General features: G+C 36.3%; 3 protein-coding genes across 3 annotated transcripts; 1 reads left to right on the top strand and 2 right to left on the bottom strand.

Annotated features, from left to right (window-relative positions):
* Nucleotides 1-109: 109 nt before the first annotated feature.
* Nucleotides 110-9,925, bottom strand: LOC107730225 (serine incorporator 4-like). The gene is given in 13 exon segments (XM_016540983.1): nucleotides 110-443; nucleotides 691-838; nucleotides 954-993; nucleotides 1,434-1,506; nucleotides 1,589-1,723; nucleotides 4,868-4,967; nucleotides 5,260-5,471; nucleotides 5,903-5,996; nucleotides 7,532-7,611; nucleotides 7,859-8,037; nucleotides 8,242-8,260; nucleotides 8,945-8,946; nucleotides 9,857-9,925. Coding segments are annotated over 13 exon segments (1,362 nt in total). The 3' UTR covers nucleotides 110-232.
* On the top strand, nucleotides 4,092-17,214 carry hypk (huntingtin interacting protein K). The gene is made up of 5 exons (XM_016541008.1): nucleotides 4,092-4,214; nucleotides 16,096-16,309; nucleotides 16,698-16,753; nucleotides 16,846-16,897; nucleotides 17,000-17,214. Exons 2-5 carry the CDS (start codon nucleotides 16,148-16,150, stop codon nucleotides 17,093-17,095), a joined length of 366 nt encoding a protein of 121 aa, XP_016396494.1. The 5' UTR covers nucleotides 4,092-4,214; nucleotides 16,096-16,147; the 3' UTR covers nucleotides 17,096-17,214.
* Nucleotides 17,215-17,399: 185 nt separating this feature from the next.
* Nucleotides 17,400-20,117, bottom strand: LOC107730224 (microfibrillar-associated protein 1-like; the record flags this gene model as incomplete). Its single annotated transcript, XM_016540982.1, has 4 exons — nucleotides 17,400-17,705; nucleotides 19,431-19,520; nucleotides 19,598-19,757; nucleotides 19,846-20,117. Coding segments are annotated over 4 exons (702 nt in total), but the record flags the coding sequence as incomplete, so codon positions are not given.
* Nucleotides 20,118-21,888: the final 1,771 nt, after the last annotated feature.

The following is a 21,888-nucleotide window of genomic DNA, read 5'->3' as shown; positions in this document are numbered from 1 at the left end:
ATGCTTGTACAGTCTTAAACATGGTTAACATTTTCTGTTCCCATGTTGAATTGCATTCATAGTGCTGGTGATTTTAATCCTAACAGGATTATCAGGAGGATCAATGTTAATTTAATTGAAGTCTGCTCTTCAGTGTTCAGAGATCCACTGTGACCCATTTCCTTTGGGGTGGAACTCCCCAGTAACCGGCACCCATCCCCACTGTCTTTGACGCTGTTGAACAGTCTGTTATTCACACGCTGACGCTAACGTGGCGGTGGGAGGCGGCCCGTCTCTTGATGCGGGCGCGGCGAGGTCGTTTGTGATCAGACTGGCAGTGGCACAGGGGACCCAGGAGGAGCCACAGATACAGAACCACACACGCCCAGCAGGAGGACAGCTTGACCCAGAATGTGGAGTAACTCCCATGGGTGAAGGTGGTCTCCAGCACAGCAGTCTCGTAACTGGAGGAGACAGAACAGTATTATCAAAATTGTGATTTGAGCCCTCTTTACTTTCATGTACATTTGTTTGTGTGCTACACGTTTGGCAACACAATTGCAGAACAATTCTCCAGATATTAGCTAAATCTGAAAAAAGCCCTTCTTTTAGAGATGTTATCAAAATACAAAAAAATAAAAGAGAAATATTCAGCTCAATATTTCTCAATAGATCTCTAGAACAGCTCAGATGACTTCTTTAACAACTGACCTGAACCAATTAGTGAGGGTCATCATTACGTAGAGGGAAGCCAGAAAGAAAACAAAATGGAAGAAAAAGTAGCTGTAGGCGACGCGATGGGACTCACTGTGGATGACTTTCTGACAGCCTTTGTTCTCGTCAATGACGAACTCTTCCTCTGACGGGACAGAAACAAAGTTGTTAATACCTTCTGTCTTGTACACTATTGTGTTTAATGACATTAATATGTGTGTGAAATATATGGATATTGGAACTTGTGATATTCTTCTCACCATCTTCGGCCTCTGGGCAGCAGAAGCAACAGGAGGCTTTCTGTTCAGGACATATAGTGGGAGACATTGTCAGAGACATTAATTCAAATATTTAAGAACAACATTTCCGTAATTTTAATAGTTTACTTTACCAAAAAAATGAAAATTCTGTCATCATTTATTCACCCTCGTGTAGTTCCAAACCTGTATGACTTTCTTCTGTGTAACACAAAAGAAGATATTTTGAAGAATGTTGGTAGCCAAACAGTTTCCGTTACCATTGCCTTCCATTATATGGACAAAAAATACAGTTGAAGTCAAAGGGAAAACGGAAACTTTGGTTTGCAACATTCTTCAAAATATATTCTTTTGTTTGTTCTGCAGAAAAACGAAAGTCATACAAGTTTGGAATGATAGAATTTCAGTTTTTTGGGGGGTTAACTATCCCTTCAAGAGTTAAAGAAGTCAAGTCACTAATATTTTTCTGAGAAAGACACATACCTGGAACTCATAGCGGTAAACTTTTATCATCCAGAAAGGTCCAAAGACCTCAGCTAAGTATGAAGCCTCATTGCTGAGAGAGAAAATCGGCAGTTAGCCTTTCTATTAATATCCCAATACTAATACCTCTTTACTCTTTGTACTTTTTTACTCACCATGCGAAGAGAACACAGCAGTACATGATTGCAGCCCCAATAATGGCCACTACATTGCCTTCATTCTGAATCTCATCCCTGCTGACTTTGGGGTAGCACATGAGATGGGATTAAACTCCCAGCATGCCTTCAGTCCTTTATGAAGTCATGCAGCAAACAAAGGCTATAAAGCCGCTGATAGTTAGGGAACAAGACAGGACACAACAAGCACACATATAAACACAGCGCCATTCGCCAAATGAAAAAAAGTGCAAGAAGTCAGTACACCGTTTCCAGAAGCAGCAGTACTGCCATATTAATCTCACCACACAGTGATATTTCAAGTCAAAAGCTCTTCATCAGACAATATGTAAATCATACTAAATCCAAAACCTGCCAAATGTAAGAATTATTCTGCAATCCTTTTACAGCAACGGCTGTAATTCTTCTCCTCTGAATTTTACCATCAGTATAACATCTGTATTTCAAATACCCACGTGAAACACCCTCAGCTACATCTGTGTTACAAGCTTGAGAGCTTTTCTATGACCTCAGTCAGCAAAGCTTTTCTTTCTGGAAATCTCATTCATCTCTGTCGTATGTTAAGCATGCACCATTCATCACCTTCTCTGAAATTCACCACTAATGGATGAAATGATGTGAGGTGAGATGAGATGACGAACCAAGAAGAGTTTTGTGGGCTCCACTGATGACTTTTTGTTAATGACTATGTGATTACAGGCAGTTTGATTAATTTTGCTGAGGGATAAATCTATTCGATTACTCCGGTCGAGGTTTGCACGCACCACTGCATGGAGGCTGCACTGTGACCTTCAAATATCAGATCAGTCTGTGATCTGCATTGCGCTCTAGAAAGTATTTTAGTGTTTCATAAAGAGTGGAAAGAATTTAAAAAGGTCACCAATCACTCTACAAATGCCTGTCATCATTACTGTGACTGGATGGTTAGTTACTTGGCTTTATGTTGACAGGTAGAGACAGGCTCACACATGTTGGATCCAGGGTTAGTTTCTTCCAGAACAATCAGGGTTAAAGGTGCAATAGGTGATTGTCTTCAGAAACATTTTTTTGTTATGCTGGTTGAAAGACACTTCACATCCCGATAGCAAGCATTAAGTTAAGTGGCCTAAATGTATTTATCTGTATTTATATATTCTGTGGAAGGCGTAGGACCAAGAAATGTTTGTCCAATCAAAACGCTCGGTCCGAGCGTTTTAATTGGCTTTCCTACCTGTCTGTCAACGTATGTATTAGCATACCTCTGCGAACCCGGTTCGCGCAGACAGGATACGTCATCAGTGCGTTCACGCACGCTGTGCAGACAGAGCAAGAATGGCAGACAAACATCAACAACCCGATCTTCCTTCCTGGTATTGTAGTACTTTTAAAGTTTTCTCACCGGTGAATGACACGTGATGTAGCCCAGCAGTTCCCAATTCATGTCCTCGTGCATGTATTTTGCATGTCTCGCTTAGTTAACACACCCGATTCAGATAACCAGCTCGTTAGAAGAGAGCTACATGCATGAACTATGTTCTGATCGGTATGATCCCTACACAGTGTTCATTGCTCCCTACTCCCTGAGCAGGGGAAATATGTTGAAGTTTATTTAACTTCGGAACATGGGCTGGAATTGGGAACCACTGATGTAGCCTAAGTAATGTTGTCTCTGGTATTCTGGTCTGTGAGTGAGCGTATATGCGCTCAGGGGGCGTGGCTTTGGACGGCGATTGCAGGAAGGTGGGAAGTTCGCTTTCAGTGCTATCAGGCTAAAGTTAGCATTTTCCAAGATCTCCTACTGCACCTTTAAGTGTTTAATGATCTTGTAAATAGGTAACGGTGTCATTAAAGTGTTACTCGACGCATCAGCAATGTTGTGATCCGTTTTATTTTTAAGAATTGTTTTTATACTTTTGCAGAATTTATTCATATTTTGAAATATTTATTTTTTTAATAATTCCAGTTTTCATTCTAATTCAGGTTTTAGTAGTTTTGTTATGTGCTTTTTTAATTTTAATGTTATTTTGTATTTCTATTTAGCTTTATTTTTACTTCAGTTTTATTGTAGTTATTTTAGTAGGACTCAAAATATACTTTCAATTAGTTCACAATTCAATTCACAATTCAGTTTTCGCTCATCTGCTCAGATGATGTCTTGTAAGGACAGCGATTGGTTCTTGACTCAGACCTTCCCAGAGGTGATTGGTCGAGTGATGAATACGCTGCTCGTGACCTCTACAGTAAGCTTTTCCCCACTCAATGAGATAACGACGATTAAATACTTTGCATTTATGGTGAGACAGAAAATGTTAAATAAAAATATGAATATACATAGCCTATTTTACATCGACATGATTTATTTGTTGAATGACTGTTTCTTTATTTAGTTAAAAATTAACGTAAAAGCATCTCGGTCTAGCTCTGGAGGTGTGTTCTATGTAAATCTGCGCCCAGTGATTGGTCAAATCATTACACTCAGGTGTTAGCGTCAAACTGTCATTGTCCTTAACAGCAGGTTTATTGATTCAAGCATTTAGAAAATGTTTCTTTTTCCGTAAAGTTTATACTGACCTGATACCACGGAGAACCCAAACAACTTGCCCAAAACACCCTTTCATAATTAAAGGTATGCTATGCTTTAATTTATTAGTTATTATCCACCTGTGTGCACATAATATGATTTCCATAAAAAAACAACACCAATAAGCCAGAGCACCATATTTTTAAGATACGTTTAGGCTATAAGACAAGACACCACAGGGTACAAATTAACTAACAGATGTCACCATGCATGCTCCTTTTGATTAATCACTGCACATTCAGAAAATGGTTTTGTATTACAAGAATTCTGAAAAGTTATAGGCTATTTAAATATTGTTGATACATTTTGTTGATATATTAGTCAAAGGTTTTTAAAGGGGGATCTCTTTTCATCACTCCTTAAATCAGAAAACTTTCAACAACCATAAAAACAAATCATTTTAGGGAAAAACATGTTATATAAATCAGGAAAATTATATTTAAACAGACATAAGTGCTTTTGAAGTGACTCATTTTGAGAAAATGGCCTTTAAAGATGTATTATAATTCAAATCTACTGACGCAAGTAGTGTATTTTGGATAGTTTTCTTTATACTAGTCTGAAAGAAGACATGTTATGAGAGCAAAATAGCCCAAAATCTTAAAATTTACCAGTGCATGAAAAAATAATGTTTTTTCCTGTAGTATCTTGCCTTAAGACCTGACACTGTTATGCATATGACAAGCAGTCTTTCCGACTTACCCTTCTCTGGTGGGCGGCTGGATAGAGCAGAGAAGGTCAGGTACATGACATAGCAGCAAATAATGGAAGCCTGCAGGAGTCCTGAGCGGGGCTGCTCTGAGAAGGACAGCAAAACAAATTGTCAGCTTAATTTCTGAGAAGTACATAAAAAGTAGACTAAAAGTATACTTTCCTATTTTTAGTTTAAAAGAAGTATACTAATAGCACACTTGAATAAACTTCTTTTTCGTAAGGGTAGTCATGCTTGATTTAGATAAACTTCATGGTTGAATTGTTGCAAGAGTATTCCCACAAAACCTGTATCGTTTCTTGATTTGTTTATATCAAAACTGCTGCTATAATCTACTAAACTATTGTTTCGGTGAGAGAACAGACACAGATCACTAACTTTGCTGCACACAGGGAGTGACCGCAATAAAGGACATGATGGTGCAGAGGGCCAGGTTAGTCCAGAGCAGGGCTTTATTCAGGTGGCATCCCGCTGGGTGAGTGTAGTATTTGTACATAAAAGTGAAGGCCATGGTGGCGACGGTGTAGAAAAAGAGGGTAGCACACATGACTGCCACGTACCACCTCTTATTCTCAGCTGCACCGGTTAACCTGGGAATGAGAGACGGGGTGAGATCAGTGACGCCTCACGTCTAAATTGAAAAGAGAATTCACAATTCCATTGTGTTAAGATGACTTTCTGCTTCAAAATGGCTTGAGGTATACTCCACAAACATCTGGGGAAAGCTGGATGTCAGAAGAGTTTGAATGTTTGCATGCGTGTTTGTATGCATGTGTATATGAATAAGTGAGAGACCAGAGCGAGAAACAGGAAGGGAGTGAAGGACAGAGATTATCTAAAACTGTGAAGGGAGATATTTTATCATTCCAGAGCAAGATGTAACTCGGACATGAACCAGATGTGGTTCTATAGTCTGATAATGGGTGCTTTCCTACAGTAGTTGTTGTGGGTTATTGCAGGTTTGTTTTAGGAGGTCGTACCTACAGTATACTGTCTGTGTGAACCTAGTTTCTTCACTCACCAGTTTTTATTCCATGTATGAGCGAAAGCAGTGATGAGAATGAGTTGAATGAGGATAAAAGCAAAGCCTCCCACTACTCCAACATAATGCCAGGCTACATGAAGAGAGGAGAAAAGAGAACATTTAAATTAAAGTAAGACTTATGGAATGATAGTCTTAATTCTGAATCTTGAGCAGAACAAAGTCATTCGTAAAATAATTTGTCTGTAAAATGTCACACTGAATTGAACATTTTACGCACAGTTTTTGAACGATTTTAAGAGAAATGTGTTCAGGTTGTCTTTCATAAATGAGGCCCACTGAGTGAATCCCCACTTTGTGTGCTAATGGAAAATGTTCAGTGTGTCTATAGTGCTACCTGGTGGATTTAAATAATAAGTGCAATTCACATTATCCAGACTGGCCAGAGCCATCAGCCTCTATAATCCCATTAAGCACATAATCACTTTAGATACAGTATTCACTACAATCTCCATGTTTTGATCGATATACTTCCTTTCCCATATCAGTATGGATGCACAATATATTGGTATCGTATTGGTTATTTTCCAATTTTAGAGATTAATTTATAGTTATCAATGTTGAATATTTAATTGCGCATTCTCATTTCCCATATTCTTACATTTAGACCATCATGTAACACTCATTTAAAGTTAATCTTTAAAACTACTTTAATTACACAGTTCAATTCAATATTTAGCAAAACTCAAAATGAATATCTATCTTTCATACTGTACATTATAATGTTGTGATGTCTAACTTCACTTGTTTCAAATGATTTATTTTAGTTTTAGCGTTATTATTAGTAGTATTATAATTATTTAGACAAAGCAGAATTCTGATTAATCATGACTTAATTATAGAATTGGCCATAACACGTTCAAAAGTTTGGGGTCGGTAAGATTTTGTTAATGTGTTTGAAATTAGTCTCTTATTAAAAAAAAATACAGTAAAATTGTGAACTGTTATTTAAACGACTGTTTTCTATTTTTACATATTTTAAAATGTAATTTATTCTTGTGAAAGCTGAATTGTGAGCAGTCATTACTTCAGTCTACAGCGTCACATGATCTTTCAGAAATCTGCAGATATGGCATACAAGAAACATTTCTTATTATTATCAATGTTGAAAACAGTTGTGCTTAATATTTGTGACCCTGGCTGTGCAAACTACATCAAATCATCCTTCATAAGGTAAAGAACATTCTGTGAAAATGTAACCTTGATAACTTTAATATTAACTGAGTAAGATTTAAATCATAATGAAATTAATGGTTAAAATCAAACTTTGATGCTTCTTATCTCATAATCAGATTTTGAGACTTTAGCCTGGATTGCACAGACAGGGTCACATTTTCCCAGAACTTTGATATATTTTATTTTGAGGATACTTTGGTGAATAGAACAGCATTTATTTGAAATGGAAATCTGTAATTTTATAAATGTTTTTGCTCACTTTTGATCAAAATAATGTGTTCTTGTGTCAAAAAAAATACTGACCCCACACTTTTGAACCATAGTGTTATTATTGGATTTATTAGTATCAATCCGATCTTGCAAATTTTGATATCGGTGCATGCCTACATATTATTTATCAGAAATATAAGCCTTCAGAGATGATCAGCTCACCATGCAAAAAAGATTCTGTGGGAATAAAGAAGGCAGCAGCAATCATTCCAAGCATGGTGATGAACTTCAGAAACCAGAACCTAAGTGAAGATGAGGAGAATAAGTGTTGTGTTAGTTTATAAGTAACTCAATAAACCTTCCTCATAAGAACTTTCCTCAGCAACTTCATAGAAGAAGCTTTAACAATCTAAAGAAGAAGAAGAAGTGCACCTTTTTCCACTATAGGGAATCTTTTTGTGCAATGGAAAGGCTCCATGGATGTTAAAGGTTCTTTATGGAACCATAGATGCCTTTATTTTAAAGAGTGTAGGGAATAATGACACTGACCCGTTATGAATGAGGGCTCGGAAATCCTGACTAGACTTCACATCAATGAGGAAGATGGCCATCATCAAGTAGAAACAAGCTGTGCCGAAACACACCCTGTAGACGGCAGAGTAGCCCACCAGCATCTGACAGTCTCCTCCACCATGAGCCTCATCACACACCATGTTAAAGAAAGGCACCTGAGGAAGAATGTCATCTGTTATTGCGTGCCACAGTGTTTCTGTCGGGCACAGACTGCTGGCATGTGTAGCTGCTGTGTGTCCTGCCAAGCAGATTAGCCAAGATTTGGTTGGCTGAGACTACAAATGAAGCAGAGTTTGGGGTGTTTACATAAAACTATAGGTTAGAACCACTGGAGCCAGTGCAACTTGTAGACAACTTACATTCTCCCTCACTGTCTCTCTTTACAGATTAACAATCTTTTATGAGCATATACAGGATTTGGAATGATAACGGCACGTGTTATAGTGAAAAATCTTTCAGAAATGTTTAACACTGTGCTTCAATCCAATATCCTGTTGCAGTCATTCACAATTTGAAATGCAGGGAAAGGCCAGCATCAAAATATATAGTCATTCTCAATTGAAATTTTGAGCTATGTAAATGTCTAACCCATTTACAATTGACCTTATGTTGTGTTCCAGTCATTTTGGCCTGGAGGATTTTCTTTTTCCTGAAAATACTAGTTAGTGTTATCACATTGGACTAAAACTTAAGACTTTTTTTTTTTCTATTAGCACAGATTTTGTATTTGTCTTCGGAACTAATTGATTGTAGGCCTCAGTGATCTGAGCTTATGCACCTCAGTATTTGAGTGAACTTGGCCAAAATTGTACACAATGTTCACTCAAAAACTGAGGTGCAGATTAATAAGATTTGGTGATAATATAGCATAGTGAGAGATTTACAAGCAATTTTTTAAAAGGCCGGCCATGTTTGACCAGGAACATCAAATTAGGTGATGCATTTTTCTTTTAACACAGCACAGTATATTAGTACCAGCTAGAAGATTTGATTTTGTCCTTTATAGAAATTGATTTACAAAAAATTACACAAAATTTGAAAGGTTTTATCAGTGAATCTCACATCTCAAAGAAAAAACAAACAAACTTAACAATGTGTTTATTATACAAACAAATAAATCATCTACCCTTAAGTAATTTCCTTATTAACTAAATGAAATAGGGCTACCCCTGTTTTATCATTAATTTTTATAAATGTTCATTTACATTAAAAAAAACATGTCTAATAGTTCACTGATGGTGCATCACTGTATTGTACTTAAAATTCACTTGAGACAAACTGTCTAATTACTATATAACTCAAACTGCTCTTAATAATTCAGTGGCAATATTCCTACAGCCAGTGAAGGAGGATGAAAACACACTGATTCTTAAAGCTCATGAGGAGTTTTACCTTCGCATACCAAACAACAATAACAACAACTGACCAAATGACTTTAACAGTGCAATAAAAATAGTAGTCATATAAAATAGTAGTGGAATTAAAGTTTAAAAGTGGATTGTTCTATTCTGGTGATTAAGCACAGCCGCTGAGTTATTCAAATGAAAATGCACTAATGCGGGGTTAAATAGTTGATACAATAGAAAAAGAAATGAGCTGAGGACTAAGAGCATTATGCCAGAGCATTATGACAACCTGTAAACACACTGTGTCACTTCACAAGCTTTTCAGTTGTATTTTTTTCAGTAATCCAACTTGTTTTCTAAAGCCACAGCCAAAACATCTGATAATCCAGTGACTGAAAATGTACTAGTTATAAGATAAGTGACATTAGAAACAGGCAGGTTCCTTATGTCTATCATTCATCATAAATTTTCTACAAAGGCAGATTAGATTCTTATAAGAGAAGCTTGAATAAAGCTTTTTGTGTGTGTGTGTGTGTTTCAGTGATCAGAGATCTCTGACAAAAAAGAATAATCATCTGAAAAACCTGATGTCATTCTCACATGATCTCCATCTCCATCTCTCTCTCACCTGATAAGCCACCATGTTCAGGAAATAGTTGTAGACACCGCTGTGGTGTAAAGCTTGAGAAGTCGACATGGCTTCTTATTTCTCAAGGACGATTAGTCATTAAAACAAGACCTCCAGAAAAAAATCTAGGAGAAAATATAATAAATAAAAAAGCGTATGCTATAGCCAGTCAGGGTCAGGACACTAGGAGCTCCTCAGCTTTACAGGAAAGAGTCCTCAGCTAGTCCTGCAGGTGTAGTTCCACGAATCCCCAAATGCACACCCTCATGTTGCTCTCGTGGGAACATCCGAACAGTCTTCCCATATCCTATACGAGCAGCCTGGTGGCATCGAATGGTAATCTGGTCATTATGCTTTGACCCAGAAACAGAGGGATGCGAATGAAGCGGGTGCACAGGAAAAGTGGCACAGGTCCAGACCGGCATTTTTTTGCATACATTGACCACAGCCTAGTGTAAAATGGGGGTGCAATTCAGCAAACTTCACATACTAAATCTTCACAATTATTTCAGCTGTTATGAAGTGGATAAGAATCATATGTGTGGATAAGCATCATATATGTAACAGTGTGTCATGTCTCTGGCTGTGTTATGAGTTGTTAGCGTGCAGAGCGTCCGGTAGCTCTATATTTAGGTCAGTGTGTATGTGTGAGGATGTGTGCTGGGATTATCCTGGAGTTTTTAGTCTTCGTCTCAGCCTGGGTGACCTTCTCTCTCCAGTAGAGTGACGCACTAATCCAGACAACAAGGGTCTGGCAAACACAGGCCCACTTGAATCACTAGCCTTCAGCATCATGTACAGATTTGACATCGTACATGACTGTTGTGATGTTGATTCAGAAATCACACTTGAAATAACTCAAATGTAGAAATTGTTGCCATTTAACTCACCCTGTCATTACAAACCTGTATGACTTTCATATTTCTTTTGTGAAACCCAAAAGTATATATTCTAAAGAAAGTTGTGGTCTAAACAACACTGGACTACACTGATTTTCATTTCATTTTATTTTTCACAGTATATCTTCTGGTTACATTTTTTAAGGTGATGCCGTTACAGTGTAATTACACAATTAAGTACTGAGTAACACTAATTAAATGTATCTACAGCCCTTACTTTATATTGAGTGTCCTTAACTATGTCCTTACATTTAAATTAATCATTTGATACAATGCGCTTATTGTGTACATACATGTTTTTACATTGTACTTATTTGAAAACACTGTCCTGCAATTACATCTGTAATTAATTTCTGTAGTTACATCTATAATTACACTGTTGACCCTAACCAAACCACCAAACCTGCCCCTAACTTATTTTTAACTTACATATTTTTTTCTCAGCAAATATTTATATCTTATTTTTTTGTGACTAATTAGATTAATTAATGAGCAAATCATGTAATTATTTAGATAACAAGAATAAGCCCTAATTGTTATTCAATATATTACAATACAACATATCCACTCCCTGGAAAATGAATTGAAAATCATTATTAAGCATGATTTACAATTACTTTAATCTACAATGTTATTTTAAACACTTTTGGAGATTTGTAACATTTAAAATGTAACCCTGAAAAGTTATAACTGAAGCTGAAATGAGTGAGCTTGATGCATGAAAACAAACCTCATTGGCTTTCACATCAAGCGTGCATGTTTGATTTTCTGTTTACCATATTTCATGTGCGAAAGATAAAATGAAAAAGGCAAAAATGTAACTAGTACTTTTCAAGTTGAAATAGAATTGTAAAATAAAAATAAAAAAATTAAATTGTTTTTCAGAAATGTAATCAAGTAAAAGTACAAGTAGTCAGTGTAAATTGTACTTGAATGAAGTACAAATCCCCAAAAATAATACTCAAGTACAGTAATTAAGTAAATTACTCAAGAATTTTATACCCCTGGGTTTAGGGTTAATCAAAAATTAAGTTTTAGTATATTTACAGTAGGAAATTTACAGAATATTTTCATGGAACATGATCTTTACTTAATATCCTAATGATTTTTGGCATAAAAGAAAAATCTATAATTTTGACCCACACAATGTATTTTTGGCTATTGCTACAAATATACCCCAGCGACTTAAGACTGGTTTTGTGCTCCAGGGTCACAAATTACGTCATGTTAAAGTAAAGTATTACCTTTCTTTTTTTGTGCTCTGCAGATGAAAGAAAGTCATACAGGTCTGGAATTACATGATGGATTTCAATTTTTTGGGTGAACTATCCCTTTCTGCTGCCATTTACAAGGAAAGCATTCTTAAATGTAAAATTGAAAAGGTTTTTCTTGATATAAAACACATCTCTTCCATCTTTATTTGACCCTCTAACTCTAGCACTCTCTATTCTAATTCTATTCTTAAAAAATAAATAAAAAAATCACATGTCCCTTTTAGACTTGCACTCTATTAATTTGCTTGTTTTCTTTAAAAAAAAAAAACTAACACTTGCTTTCTAATCTTTTTGTATTCTATCTGTTTTCTTTTCATTTATTATACAATTAACAAAAGCAAAAAAGACCTCTAACACTAGCCTGCTCTATTCTTTTTCTTTTGATCTTTTGTTGATTTTGATTGCTTCCATTGTCCTAATTTGTAAGTCGCTTTGGATAAAAGCATCTGCTAAATGACTAAATGTAAATGTGTATATATATCTTCAAATGGCCAAACTGTCAACCCAACAGGGAATATTCTCAGAACTTCAGCTTTCAGAACTTTCTGGCAAGGTTTTCCTAGAGTTCTTCCAGTCATATTAATAGAATGTTTGTTCCAAGTTATCTAGCCTTTTATAGTGTTCTCAGAAATGTTCTTTATACATTGTTCATGGAATTTTTTTTTCTTTCTCCTGGAACATTTTAGTTTTATCCTTGACCTGTTATAGCTCCAAAGTACATATGGTGCTCAAGCACGAGGCACTGAAAAAGATGCAAGACTCAACGCAACTGTCAAAGATGTCCATCTAGTGCATTTTTTACCTAGAAAATCTAAAAAGCAGCATAGTGAAACACACACACACACAAATGTTGAATGTGACAGTCTAATGCTCTAATAGGTCAACTAATGCTCTGTAGGTCTGGTGCAGTAATTTGACCCATTTGTTAATGTCCCTGAAAATCCAGCATGGACGTGAATAGCGGGATGTGATTGTAAAGCAGAACTGCATGTGAACAGAAGCTTTTCAAGTGACTGTTTGAGTTTATTGTTGTTTAAATACTTCTCTCAGTACAGACTCTGTGTACTATTTCAGTCTGGAAAGAACTTTTCAGAGTATTGACAGTTCCACAGAGTCATGTGGCCAAAACCTTGCTGGACACAATATCATTACATAACACTGTGGCAGCACATTAAAGCACGGGCATTGTGTTTCTCTCTTAAGAAGAGGAAACGTCTATGAAATAGGTTAAGAGAGGAATAAATGTGTCTGTTTTTGTAACTAACATTCTGCTTTATGAATCAGTGTTATTTGTTCTGTAAATAGGTGCATACAAATGTGTTACTAGGAACTGAGAGTTTAATTTAGCAGCTTTAATCCTTGTTTAGCTAAATCACACAGACATGAACTTTTCTAAACCAATTAGAGTCTTTTAAAGTATACAAAGTGTATACTCAATGAACCTCTAATCTCTCTCGCAGAGTGAAACACCCAGAATGACTGGAGGTCTTTTCACTCAATAATTGGGGGCCTTGAGTGAGAGAGGGACACTAGCACACTTTTCGAACAAAAGCACGACTGACAACATACAATGCAAATCACTCAGCCAGGCCCATGAGAAACATTTGATCTGTTATTTCATGGGATTTAGAATAAGTGATGGGAAACATTCATCCACACACACACACACACACACACACACACACACAATCTGGCCTTTACAAGAATGAAATGTTTACATTCATGCAATTACCAATAAATAGGGTAGTAGCTGCTTGTGTTATTATATCAAATGATTATGTTAAATGTTGTCACTACGTTAACTTTTAGCATTTTATAAAAAGAGAAACATATTTCATCACATCTGATTCAAAACATCATCTGATGTAAAGGTGAAAACCATAAGGAGATAAACCGGTTACTCTAAATAAATAAATAAATGCTTTACAAAAATGATTGTAGAAAACATAATACATTAAAAAAAAAACAGCAAATTAAATGTACAGAACAAATATGTTCAGTAATAATAATATTAAGCTTAAAGGAATGGATTGTTAATTCCCTTCCAAATTCTGTCATCATAGAAACATCATAGGGTTTCTATGGGTCTTAAAAAGACTTCATTCACCCTTCCACAAATTAAGGCCTTAAAAAGGTCTTAAATTGGAGCAGAAAGCCATTAATTCTTTTGGTCACAGAGTCACAACATTAAATGTTCCTTTCACAGCACAAATGAATATCTTCCTCAGTTTTTCTGTCTTGTTTTCCAATACAAATATCTAAAAAGTATTCTTATATGAAGATAAATTTACTTGACATGCAAAATGAAGAAGTTTTCTTTCCTGAGACATTTAAAGGGGTCATATGATGCGATTTCATTTTTTCCTTTCTCTTTGGAGTGTTACAAGCTCTTGGTGCATAAAGAAGATCTGTAAATTTGCAAAGACATAAACACATTTCATTACACCAAATACACAAAATAATGTTCTTTTTAGCAACATCATATGACCCCTTTAACAAAATTGAGTTTATACTTTTAAACAAGAAAAAGATATATCCATCAATGAGGTATGACAACTTGTTTTCCCCTTTGAATTCAGTGTATTTTTCTGACCCCATTGGCAGATATTTGTTCTTGTTTTAATCAAACCACAGTTTCTCAGAAAATGTTGCATCTCAGTGTATTTTGTTTGAAGAATCTTTAGACATTCGCAATGGAAAACAAGACAAAAATACTGAGCAAAAACATCGCTTTTAGCAGTGTGATCAGAATGTACTTTAAAAAGTTTTTTTCCATATGCTACTGATTTTTTTTTTTTATTATTTACAAAAATTATGGAGATCTGTTGAAGGCTGTATTTTCAAACTTTGAAGTGTTGCTAATAGAACCCCTTGTCAGCTCTTTAGACATTTACATTTGCAGAATTTTATCATATTGTGGTCCCTTGAATTTTCTCTACATGCCCTCTTCATCTACTGACTAATGTAACAGCAACGGCTCAATCCCATCCTTCACTGAAGCGTGCTGCCCTACTATATTAAAAATCGAGCTACATTTTAGGTCGGTCTCTAAATGCTAAAGCTCACACAGTGCTATCATCACATGCAGTAAAGCTTACTTGGGCCCAGCAACAGCGACAACACATCACTTCCCCAGATCCGGCTGTCAGAGGAAATCTCCAAGTCCAGTGGCTGTCAGAGATCAATCGTACAGTAGAATAAACAGATTGGTAATGATGGGGAAAGGCTTCCTATCAAACCTTTGTAGCATCCCTCAAAGATGGTAAACATATTCTGGTGAGAAGAGCAGGTGCTGCACTTCAGGTGTGCTCTGAAAAGGCTTTCTTTTTTTGTTAAGCTGATTATGAGTTGAGGAGGAGGTAGAAAACCCATCGAGGAAGAGAAAGCCACGTAGTAACAGACTAACAGTGTAGTAGTGTTTGTCATCGGTAAACCTATTAAGAGATAAAAATAGTTACGAGAAAGCTTTTGATTAGAGATAGAACCCTTTTGAACCCATAAACAACATCTGTTTGCCTAAAAGTGAGGCTGTGTAATTTTGCATGTTTTTTTATTATTAAATGAAAAACATTGTCACAACTTCATCCTTATGACTGTAATAAAATCAACAATTCACACAACATTAATTTTTTATTTACATTTCTCTGAAACGCTCTAAAAATATTCATATGCCTGCATATAAATCATAGAATAATTTTAACTTTCAGATGAATCTCTTTTACTGGGATTCTGCTTTGTCTGTCACCGGTTATTCAATTAGTCAAATAAAATTTTAAATAGAATAGTTAATTTAGTATTTTACATTAATGACACTTTAAAAATATGAAAATATTAATAAGAATGATATTAAAAGTCGTCTTATCCCTCTTTTAATATTTTTAATTTTGTGCTATAACACGTAAATTAGGAAGTATTCACATTGGCTGATGCATCATATTGCGCATGCTTTGTATCTAAATATGTTATAGCTTAAAAGTACATTTTATGTGTTGTTATAACTATTACTATTATTATTAATTTTAGTTTTTTAACACGTGACCTCTATGGTGTGTTACATGAATCTCAGTCCGGGTGTTTCCATCACCGTTTTGCGTTCCGGCTGCGTAAAGCAAGCAAGCATGGCGGCCGAGGGAGATGTGGATCTGGACCTGGAGGCTGAGGAGAACTGCACGGGAAAACCAACAGAAAAACCCCGAAAACATGATAGTGGAGCTGCTGATTTGGAAAGGGTTACTGACTATGCGGAGGAAAAAGAAATTTCCAGCTCGAATTTGGAAACGGTGAGTTAATATACGTTTCAGACGCGAATGAAGCTAGTCATGCTAACGCTGAGTAACCATGTGCGTGCGGACAGTAGATTTCTGTGTTAACACTCAAATAAACTATGTAGCGTCCTCTAAAATCACAATATTACTTACTACGCCATCATAACGTTTTAATAGTGTGATGTTTAAGCAGTGGACTGATCAGCCGGCTTGGTTAGCTAAGTGAGCACTGAAGAGAAAAGTGAGATTAAGCTCTCAATATGTTCATTTACGTAGCCACCTAACCTTTATAGGAGATGCTGAAGCCCGAGAACTTTTGCCTATGAACGCTGTCATTTCAGAGTACATTTACCTATGAATGCTATTGTTTGAATTTTTATCCGTCATGTGATGTCTTTTGAAGGCCATGTCCGTGATTGGAGACAGAAGATCCAGAGAACAAAAAGCAAAACAGGAAAGGTGAAAAATATTGCTTGATTACAATCATCAGCTATATGTCTGTGGTTAGTAAATGACCGTCACGACAATACTCATCTCTGTCACTTCCACAGAGAAAAAGAACTAGCCAAAGTAACAATAAAGAAGGAAGATGTGGAGCTCATCGTAAGTATACAAAAGTGTATTTTCATGCTAGATTAATGTGTGTATAATTTAGATTCATACATATTTTTATTTTGACATGGAACTCAATGATTATGCTGACAGATGGGAGAGATGGAGATTTCGCGAGCAGTGGCGGAGCGCAGTCTGAGAGAACACATGGGCAATGTGGTGGAGGCGTTGATTGCACTGACCAACTGAGTGGATTTGACTGCTTCGAGATGTATGGACACATTGGACTGCCTTTTTCCTGCTTGTGATGACCCTTTCCTTTTCACACTGTACTTATTCTGTAATAAAGGAACCTTTTTTAAACCGTCTTTACCAGTACAACTTACCCGACCCTCTTTTTAGTAATGCATTCCGGATGAACCAATGCAATCAGTCTCATAGCAATTTATTACCACAAAACAAAAAGTCGATTTTCTTCCCATTACAAACAGTGGAACTAGCCTTAGAATCCTGTATACAAAATGAAATGTTGTGTAGATGTATACAATTCAAATGCAATAAAGATTTCATGTCTTTATGAGATTTCTTTATCACTAGCAGAACAAAGGTGATGGAGGGGAAAAAGAAGTTTAAAAGTGTCCTTGTTTGAGCTGAATTTGCTCTTCTACCATAAATAAGATTATGTCTTCCTCTTGTGCACTGTTGGCCGATCGAACACGTCTCTCACGCCCCCTGCCTTCTGTTTGAAGAACTTGCTGTTCTGAGCGCTCTCCTGAGCCCAGGCAGAATCGAATGAAGTGGTGTCCTGATCCACCAGATGCGTGTATTTTGTACGTCCGGAACGTCCAAAGTTTTTGACCTACAAAAGCACATTGAATAATTAGTCATATTAGTGTTACACATGGATGCTAGAATACTACAATTATGTACCCCTAAGGTGAAGGAGTAAATTTGCTAGAATGGGTTCTCAACTCCACTTTCCTCAATCATGGCCATGAATTTGTTTCCCCAAAATATTTAAACATTTGCCACTATTTTCTAAAACAAGTTCTTAATTAATGGCCTTGAAAAAGAAAAGCATGCAATGAAAATTCTGCTTCCATCTAATCAACAACCCATATATTGAACCATACACCCCTCCTACATTTTTTTTTTGCAGAATTACATCATAAAACAGAAGCAAGGATCTGTGGCGAAGTCTTTCATGCGACTTTGAGCAATCAAATCTGATTTTAGTCTCAAAAGGCAATTTCCAAAATGTGATTGAGTGTTTAACATTGTAAGCTTTGAAAAACAAACCCAAAAACCCCAAAAATAAACTGCTTTGAAGAATTAAACTGTACAACTCGGTAGGGGTGGGTGATGCACCGGTGGACACGAGCGAAAGATCTCATTTCACAATATGCGAACTTTTGTCTGAGAGACTGCGAGTTTCTGAGCGGTGTCTGAGAGGCGCGCACACATGAAGACGGTACTCACAGAGCGCAGGAGTATTGAATATTTTTGACGCTTTATAGGCCTTGAACGGTTAAATACACACACTCGTATGTGTCAAAATGCCCATCTTTGCAAGTGAAAGGAAACCGCTGAGAAAGAAAACGTGTAACAGTGTATTGGATCCAGGCAGCTCTTAAAGTGACAGCAGTCTAATATTCCTGCTGTCTGTAATTCATGTTAATCAAACAACAAAAGAGAGAAAATCTCTCACTACTCTTGAATAAATAATTTTTATAACTTTAAGAAGAAATATTAACAGTGAAGAATATGCAGCTTTCATACATTTGCTTACTTTATACAATGTATGTAGCATTTCTTATTTCTTCCACTGTAGTTTTTTTTTTTGTCCTACTGCTTGTAATTCGTTTTTTATTTAAAGTAAAAAGACAGTATAAGTCATTATAATCCGTAATTATGTCCCCACTGGATGCAACAAATGCCTTGTTTATAATTGGTTTGAATGTTTTTGTCTCATCTCTCCGGCCAGACAGGGCATCACAATATGGCAAGGGGCGTAACATTTCCGTCATACGCTTGAGGTATTCAGCCAATCACAACGCATTGGATAGCTGGCCAATCAGAGCACACCTCACTTTTCAGACCGATGAGTTTTGTAAAAATCGACGCGTTTCAGAAAGGCGGGGCATAGAGGAGAAACAATAATGTACAGTATGTGGAAAATTATGTGTTTTTTAGCTTTAAACCGCATAAACACTTCATTACACCAAATACACAATTTTTTTTTATTTTTAGCAGCATCATATGACCCCTTTAATCACTGACTGCTAACTTGTTTTCAGTGAGCTTGAGTTTTCTATTTTTTTAAATTTAGGCTAGTATTAGTTTTTTTTGTAGCATTGACACTGGTGACAAAAATTATGACATTTCTACGATATCAGAATTTTGATATTATAAAGACCTTATTTAAAGCAAAAATAACTATATCGTGATATATATTGTTACCATGAAATAAAATTACTCATATCGTGACATAAGATTTTGGTCATATTGCCAACCCCTACAACTCGGCTAGAAAATGGCATCGATGTCGAAACCAGTATGATGAATTCAAATAGATGGCACTGACCTGCATGACTTTAGGTAAGATTGTTTTGTTGAAATGGTCCTCAAGAGTTGGAGCACTGAAGTCTCTCCTGAAGACATCTTGCTCGTCATCCTGCAGAAAAGATAAAACTTATATTTGACATCAAGAACAGATTGTGATCAGGTAATGATGATCTGCCCATTACTCACCATGAAGAAAGCTCCTCTGTGATAGTACTTCTGCAGAAACTTGTATTTGCCCTTTGTTGCTTTGTTGGTGACGACTTTTCCATTTGTCCGCAGTTCTGCTCTTCGCTCTTCCTCAGTAAGAGTGCGAAACCTCTCGATTTCTGCTTTCTCTTTCTCTATTCTGTAATGTAAGAAAAAGCCATGTGGGATTATCATTTGTGTTACTAGTGTGAAACAAAACAGTGTTTGCAAAGATGATGAGTACTCACGCTTCTCTGTCTTCTCTGTCCCTCTTAATACGCTTCAGTTCCCTCACTTTCCAGGCCTCATACTCCTCCTCCTCATTTTCTCCATCGGTGTCCAGAGCATCAAGAGCAGCCAGAGTACGTTTGTTCTCCTCATACTCTTTCTTGGCCTCTTCCTCTACGATCTTCAGTGTGTATCGCCGCCTCTCTTCAGCCTGTTTTTTGGCCTCGATTTCCAGCTCTTTCTGTCTCTGCTCCTCTGCTTCTCGTTCTGCAACTGTCACTCTGTCCTTCCTGGGAAATCATATTGATGAGAAATTATATAAATTGCAGTGCTTATCAGTGCTATTTTAGTATAATTTATTTTTTAAATTTCAGTTCGCATTTTAATATTTAGTACCAAACAGTTGCTGGTAGCCATTCCCACATGAAAAAAATACTGTAGTAATTTATAGTAAATACTATAGTGTTTTTGAACCATACTATAGTAAAATACTTGAATTAATTTGTAATATAACAACTATAGTAATATAAACAAATTACTTTCCCAATACTGTACTAAGTTTAATACAACTATAGGGTATATTATACTACAATATACTACAGTTTACTGTAGTAAAAACTAAAGTATACTACAGTATTACAGTTTATCAGTTCACTATACAGTATGCTGTAGCAATCATTAACAAAGTGTTGTAAATTCTATAATCAGTGAACTACGGCTGTGTGTAGTAAATTCTGCTCCATCTGAAAGCACGTGGTGATGATTTCCTGCTGATTACAGAACCGGCTTTACTAACAAAATGCGCATGACAATCGCATTCGATTAATCGTGCAGCCCTAGTATTTAGTATAAATTACTACAGTATTTTTTCATGTGGGTTGACTTCTCCATAGTATAGAAAAAAATATGATGGAAGTCAGTAGCTAGCTACCAGCAACTGCTTTGTCAACCATCATCATTCTTCAAAATAGCTTCTTTTCTGTTTAGCGGAAGAAAAAAAAATTAATACAGAATTGGAACAAATGAACAAAATTCATTTTTGGATGAACTGTCGAGTAATTTATAGTAAATACTATAGTGTTTTTGAACCATACTATAGTAAAATACTTGAATTAATTTGTAATATAACAACTATAGTAATATAAACAAATTACTTTCCCAATACTGTACTAAGTTTAATACAACTATAGGGTATATTATACTACAATCACTACAGTTTACGTAGTAAAAACTAAAGTATACTACAGTATTACAGTTTATCAGTTCACTATACAGTATGCTGTAGCAATCATTAACAAAGTGTTGTAAATTCTATAATATATACAGTATAATACACTTTACTGTACTATGGGTTCAAAACACTATAGTATTTACTAGGGCTGCACGATAAATCGCAATGGAATCGAGATCGCTATTCGACAGAAGCTGCGATTGTCATGCGTATCTTTCAGTGAAGCACGGTTCTGTGATCAGCAGTAAATCTCCGTCCAAAGGCCAGAGGGCGCTCTCGCGCTGAAACTCCAAATAGCCTGGCAGAAGAAACCCAGGAAATGCCTATGGCTGCAGCTGAATAAACAGAAGATTCAACTGCTTTCATTGATTCAACGTGACTAATACCCCCCTCCCCGAGCACTGTGAGAAGCTTTCAGGACGTTGTCATTTTACTATTTTTCGAAATTTAATAACCACTGTGGTGGTTTATTATTGCAAAGTTACCAAGTATTGTAGTCATACAGTTTTACTGAAGAAAAATGAACTGTAACTGTTACATAGTAACAGTTTCCCCCCCATATTGTTTCTACAGAAAACTGTTTGTACAGTAACTATGTGAAAACTACACACGTACATCTATCAGTTTAACTAGAGGGGATTTGTCTTAAGACCAAGAATTTTATGTTTTTATTACTGCATGATATTGCACACTCGCACGAATCACGATGTCAACACATGCTAACAGTCAAGTAACTAAGTGTTTCTCAAACGAATACCTTTTTCATTGCGGATCGGCACGGCTCCTGCCGTCGACTGAATCGGCGGCTGCTTGGCATTTAATGCGTTTGCTC

This window comes from Sinocyclocheilus rhinocerous, unplaced genomic scaffold (genome assembly GCF_001515625.1).
Source record: "Sinocyclocheilus rhinocerous isolate Xijiao unplaced genomic scaffold, SAMN03320098_v1.1 scaffold368, whole genome shotgun sequence".
Classification (NCBI taxonomy): Eukaryota; Metazoa; Chordata; class Actinopteri; order Cypriniformes; family Cyprinidae; genus Sinocyclocheilus; species Sinocyclocheilus rhinocerous.
Note: the sequence above shows the minus strand (reverse complement) of the source record. Positions and strands in the feature narration are given on the sequence as shown.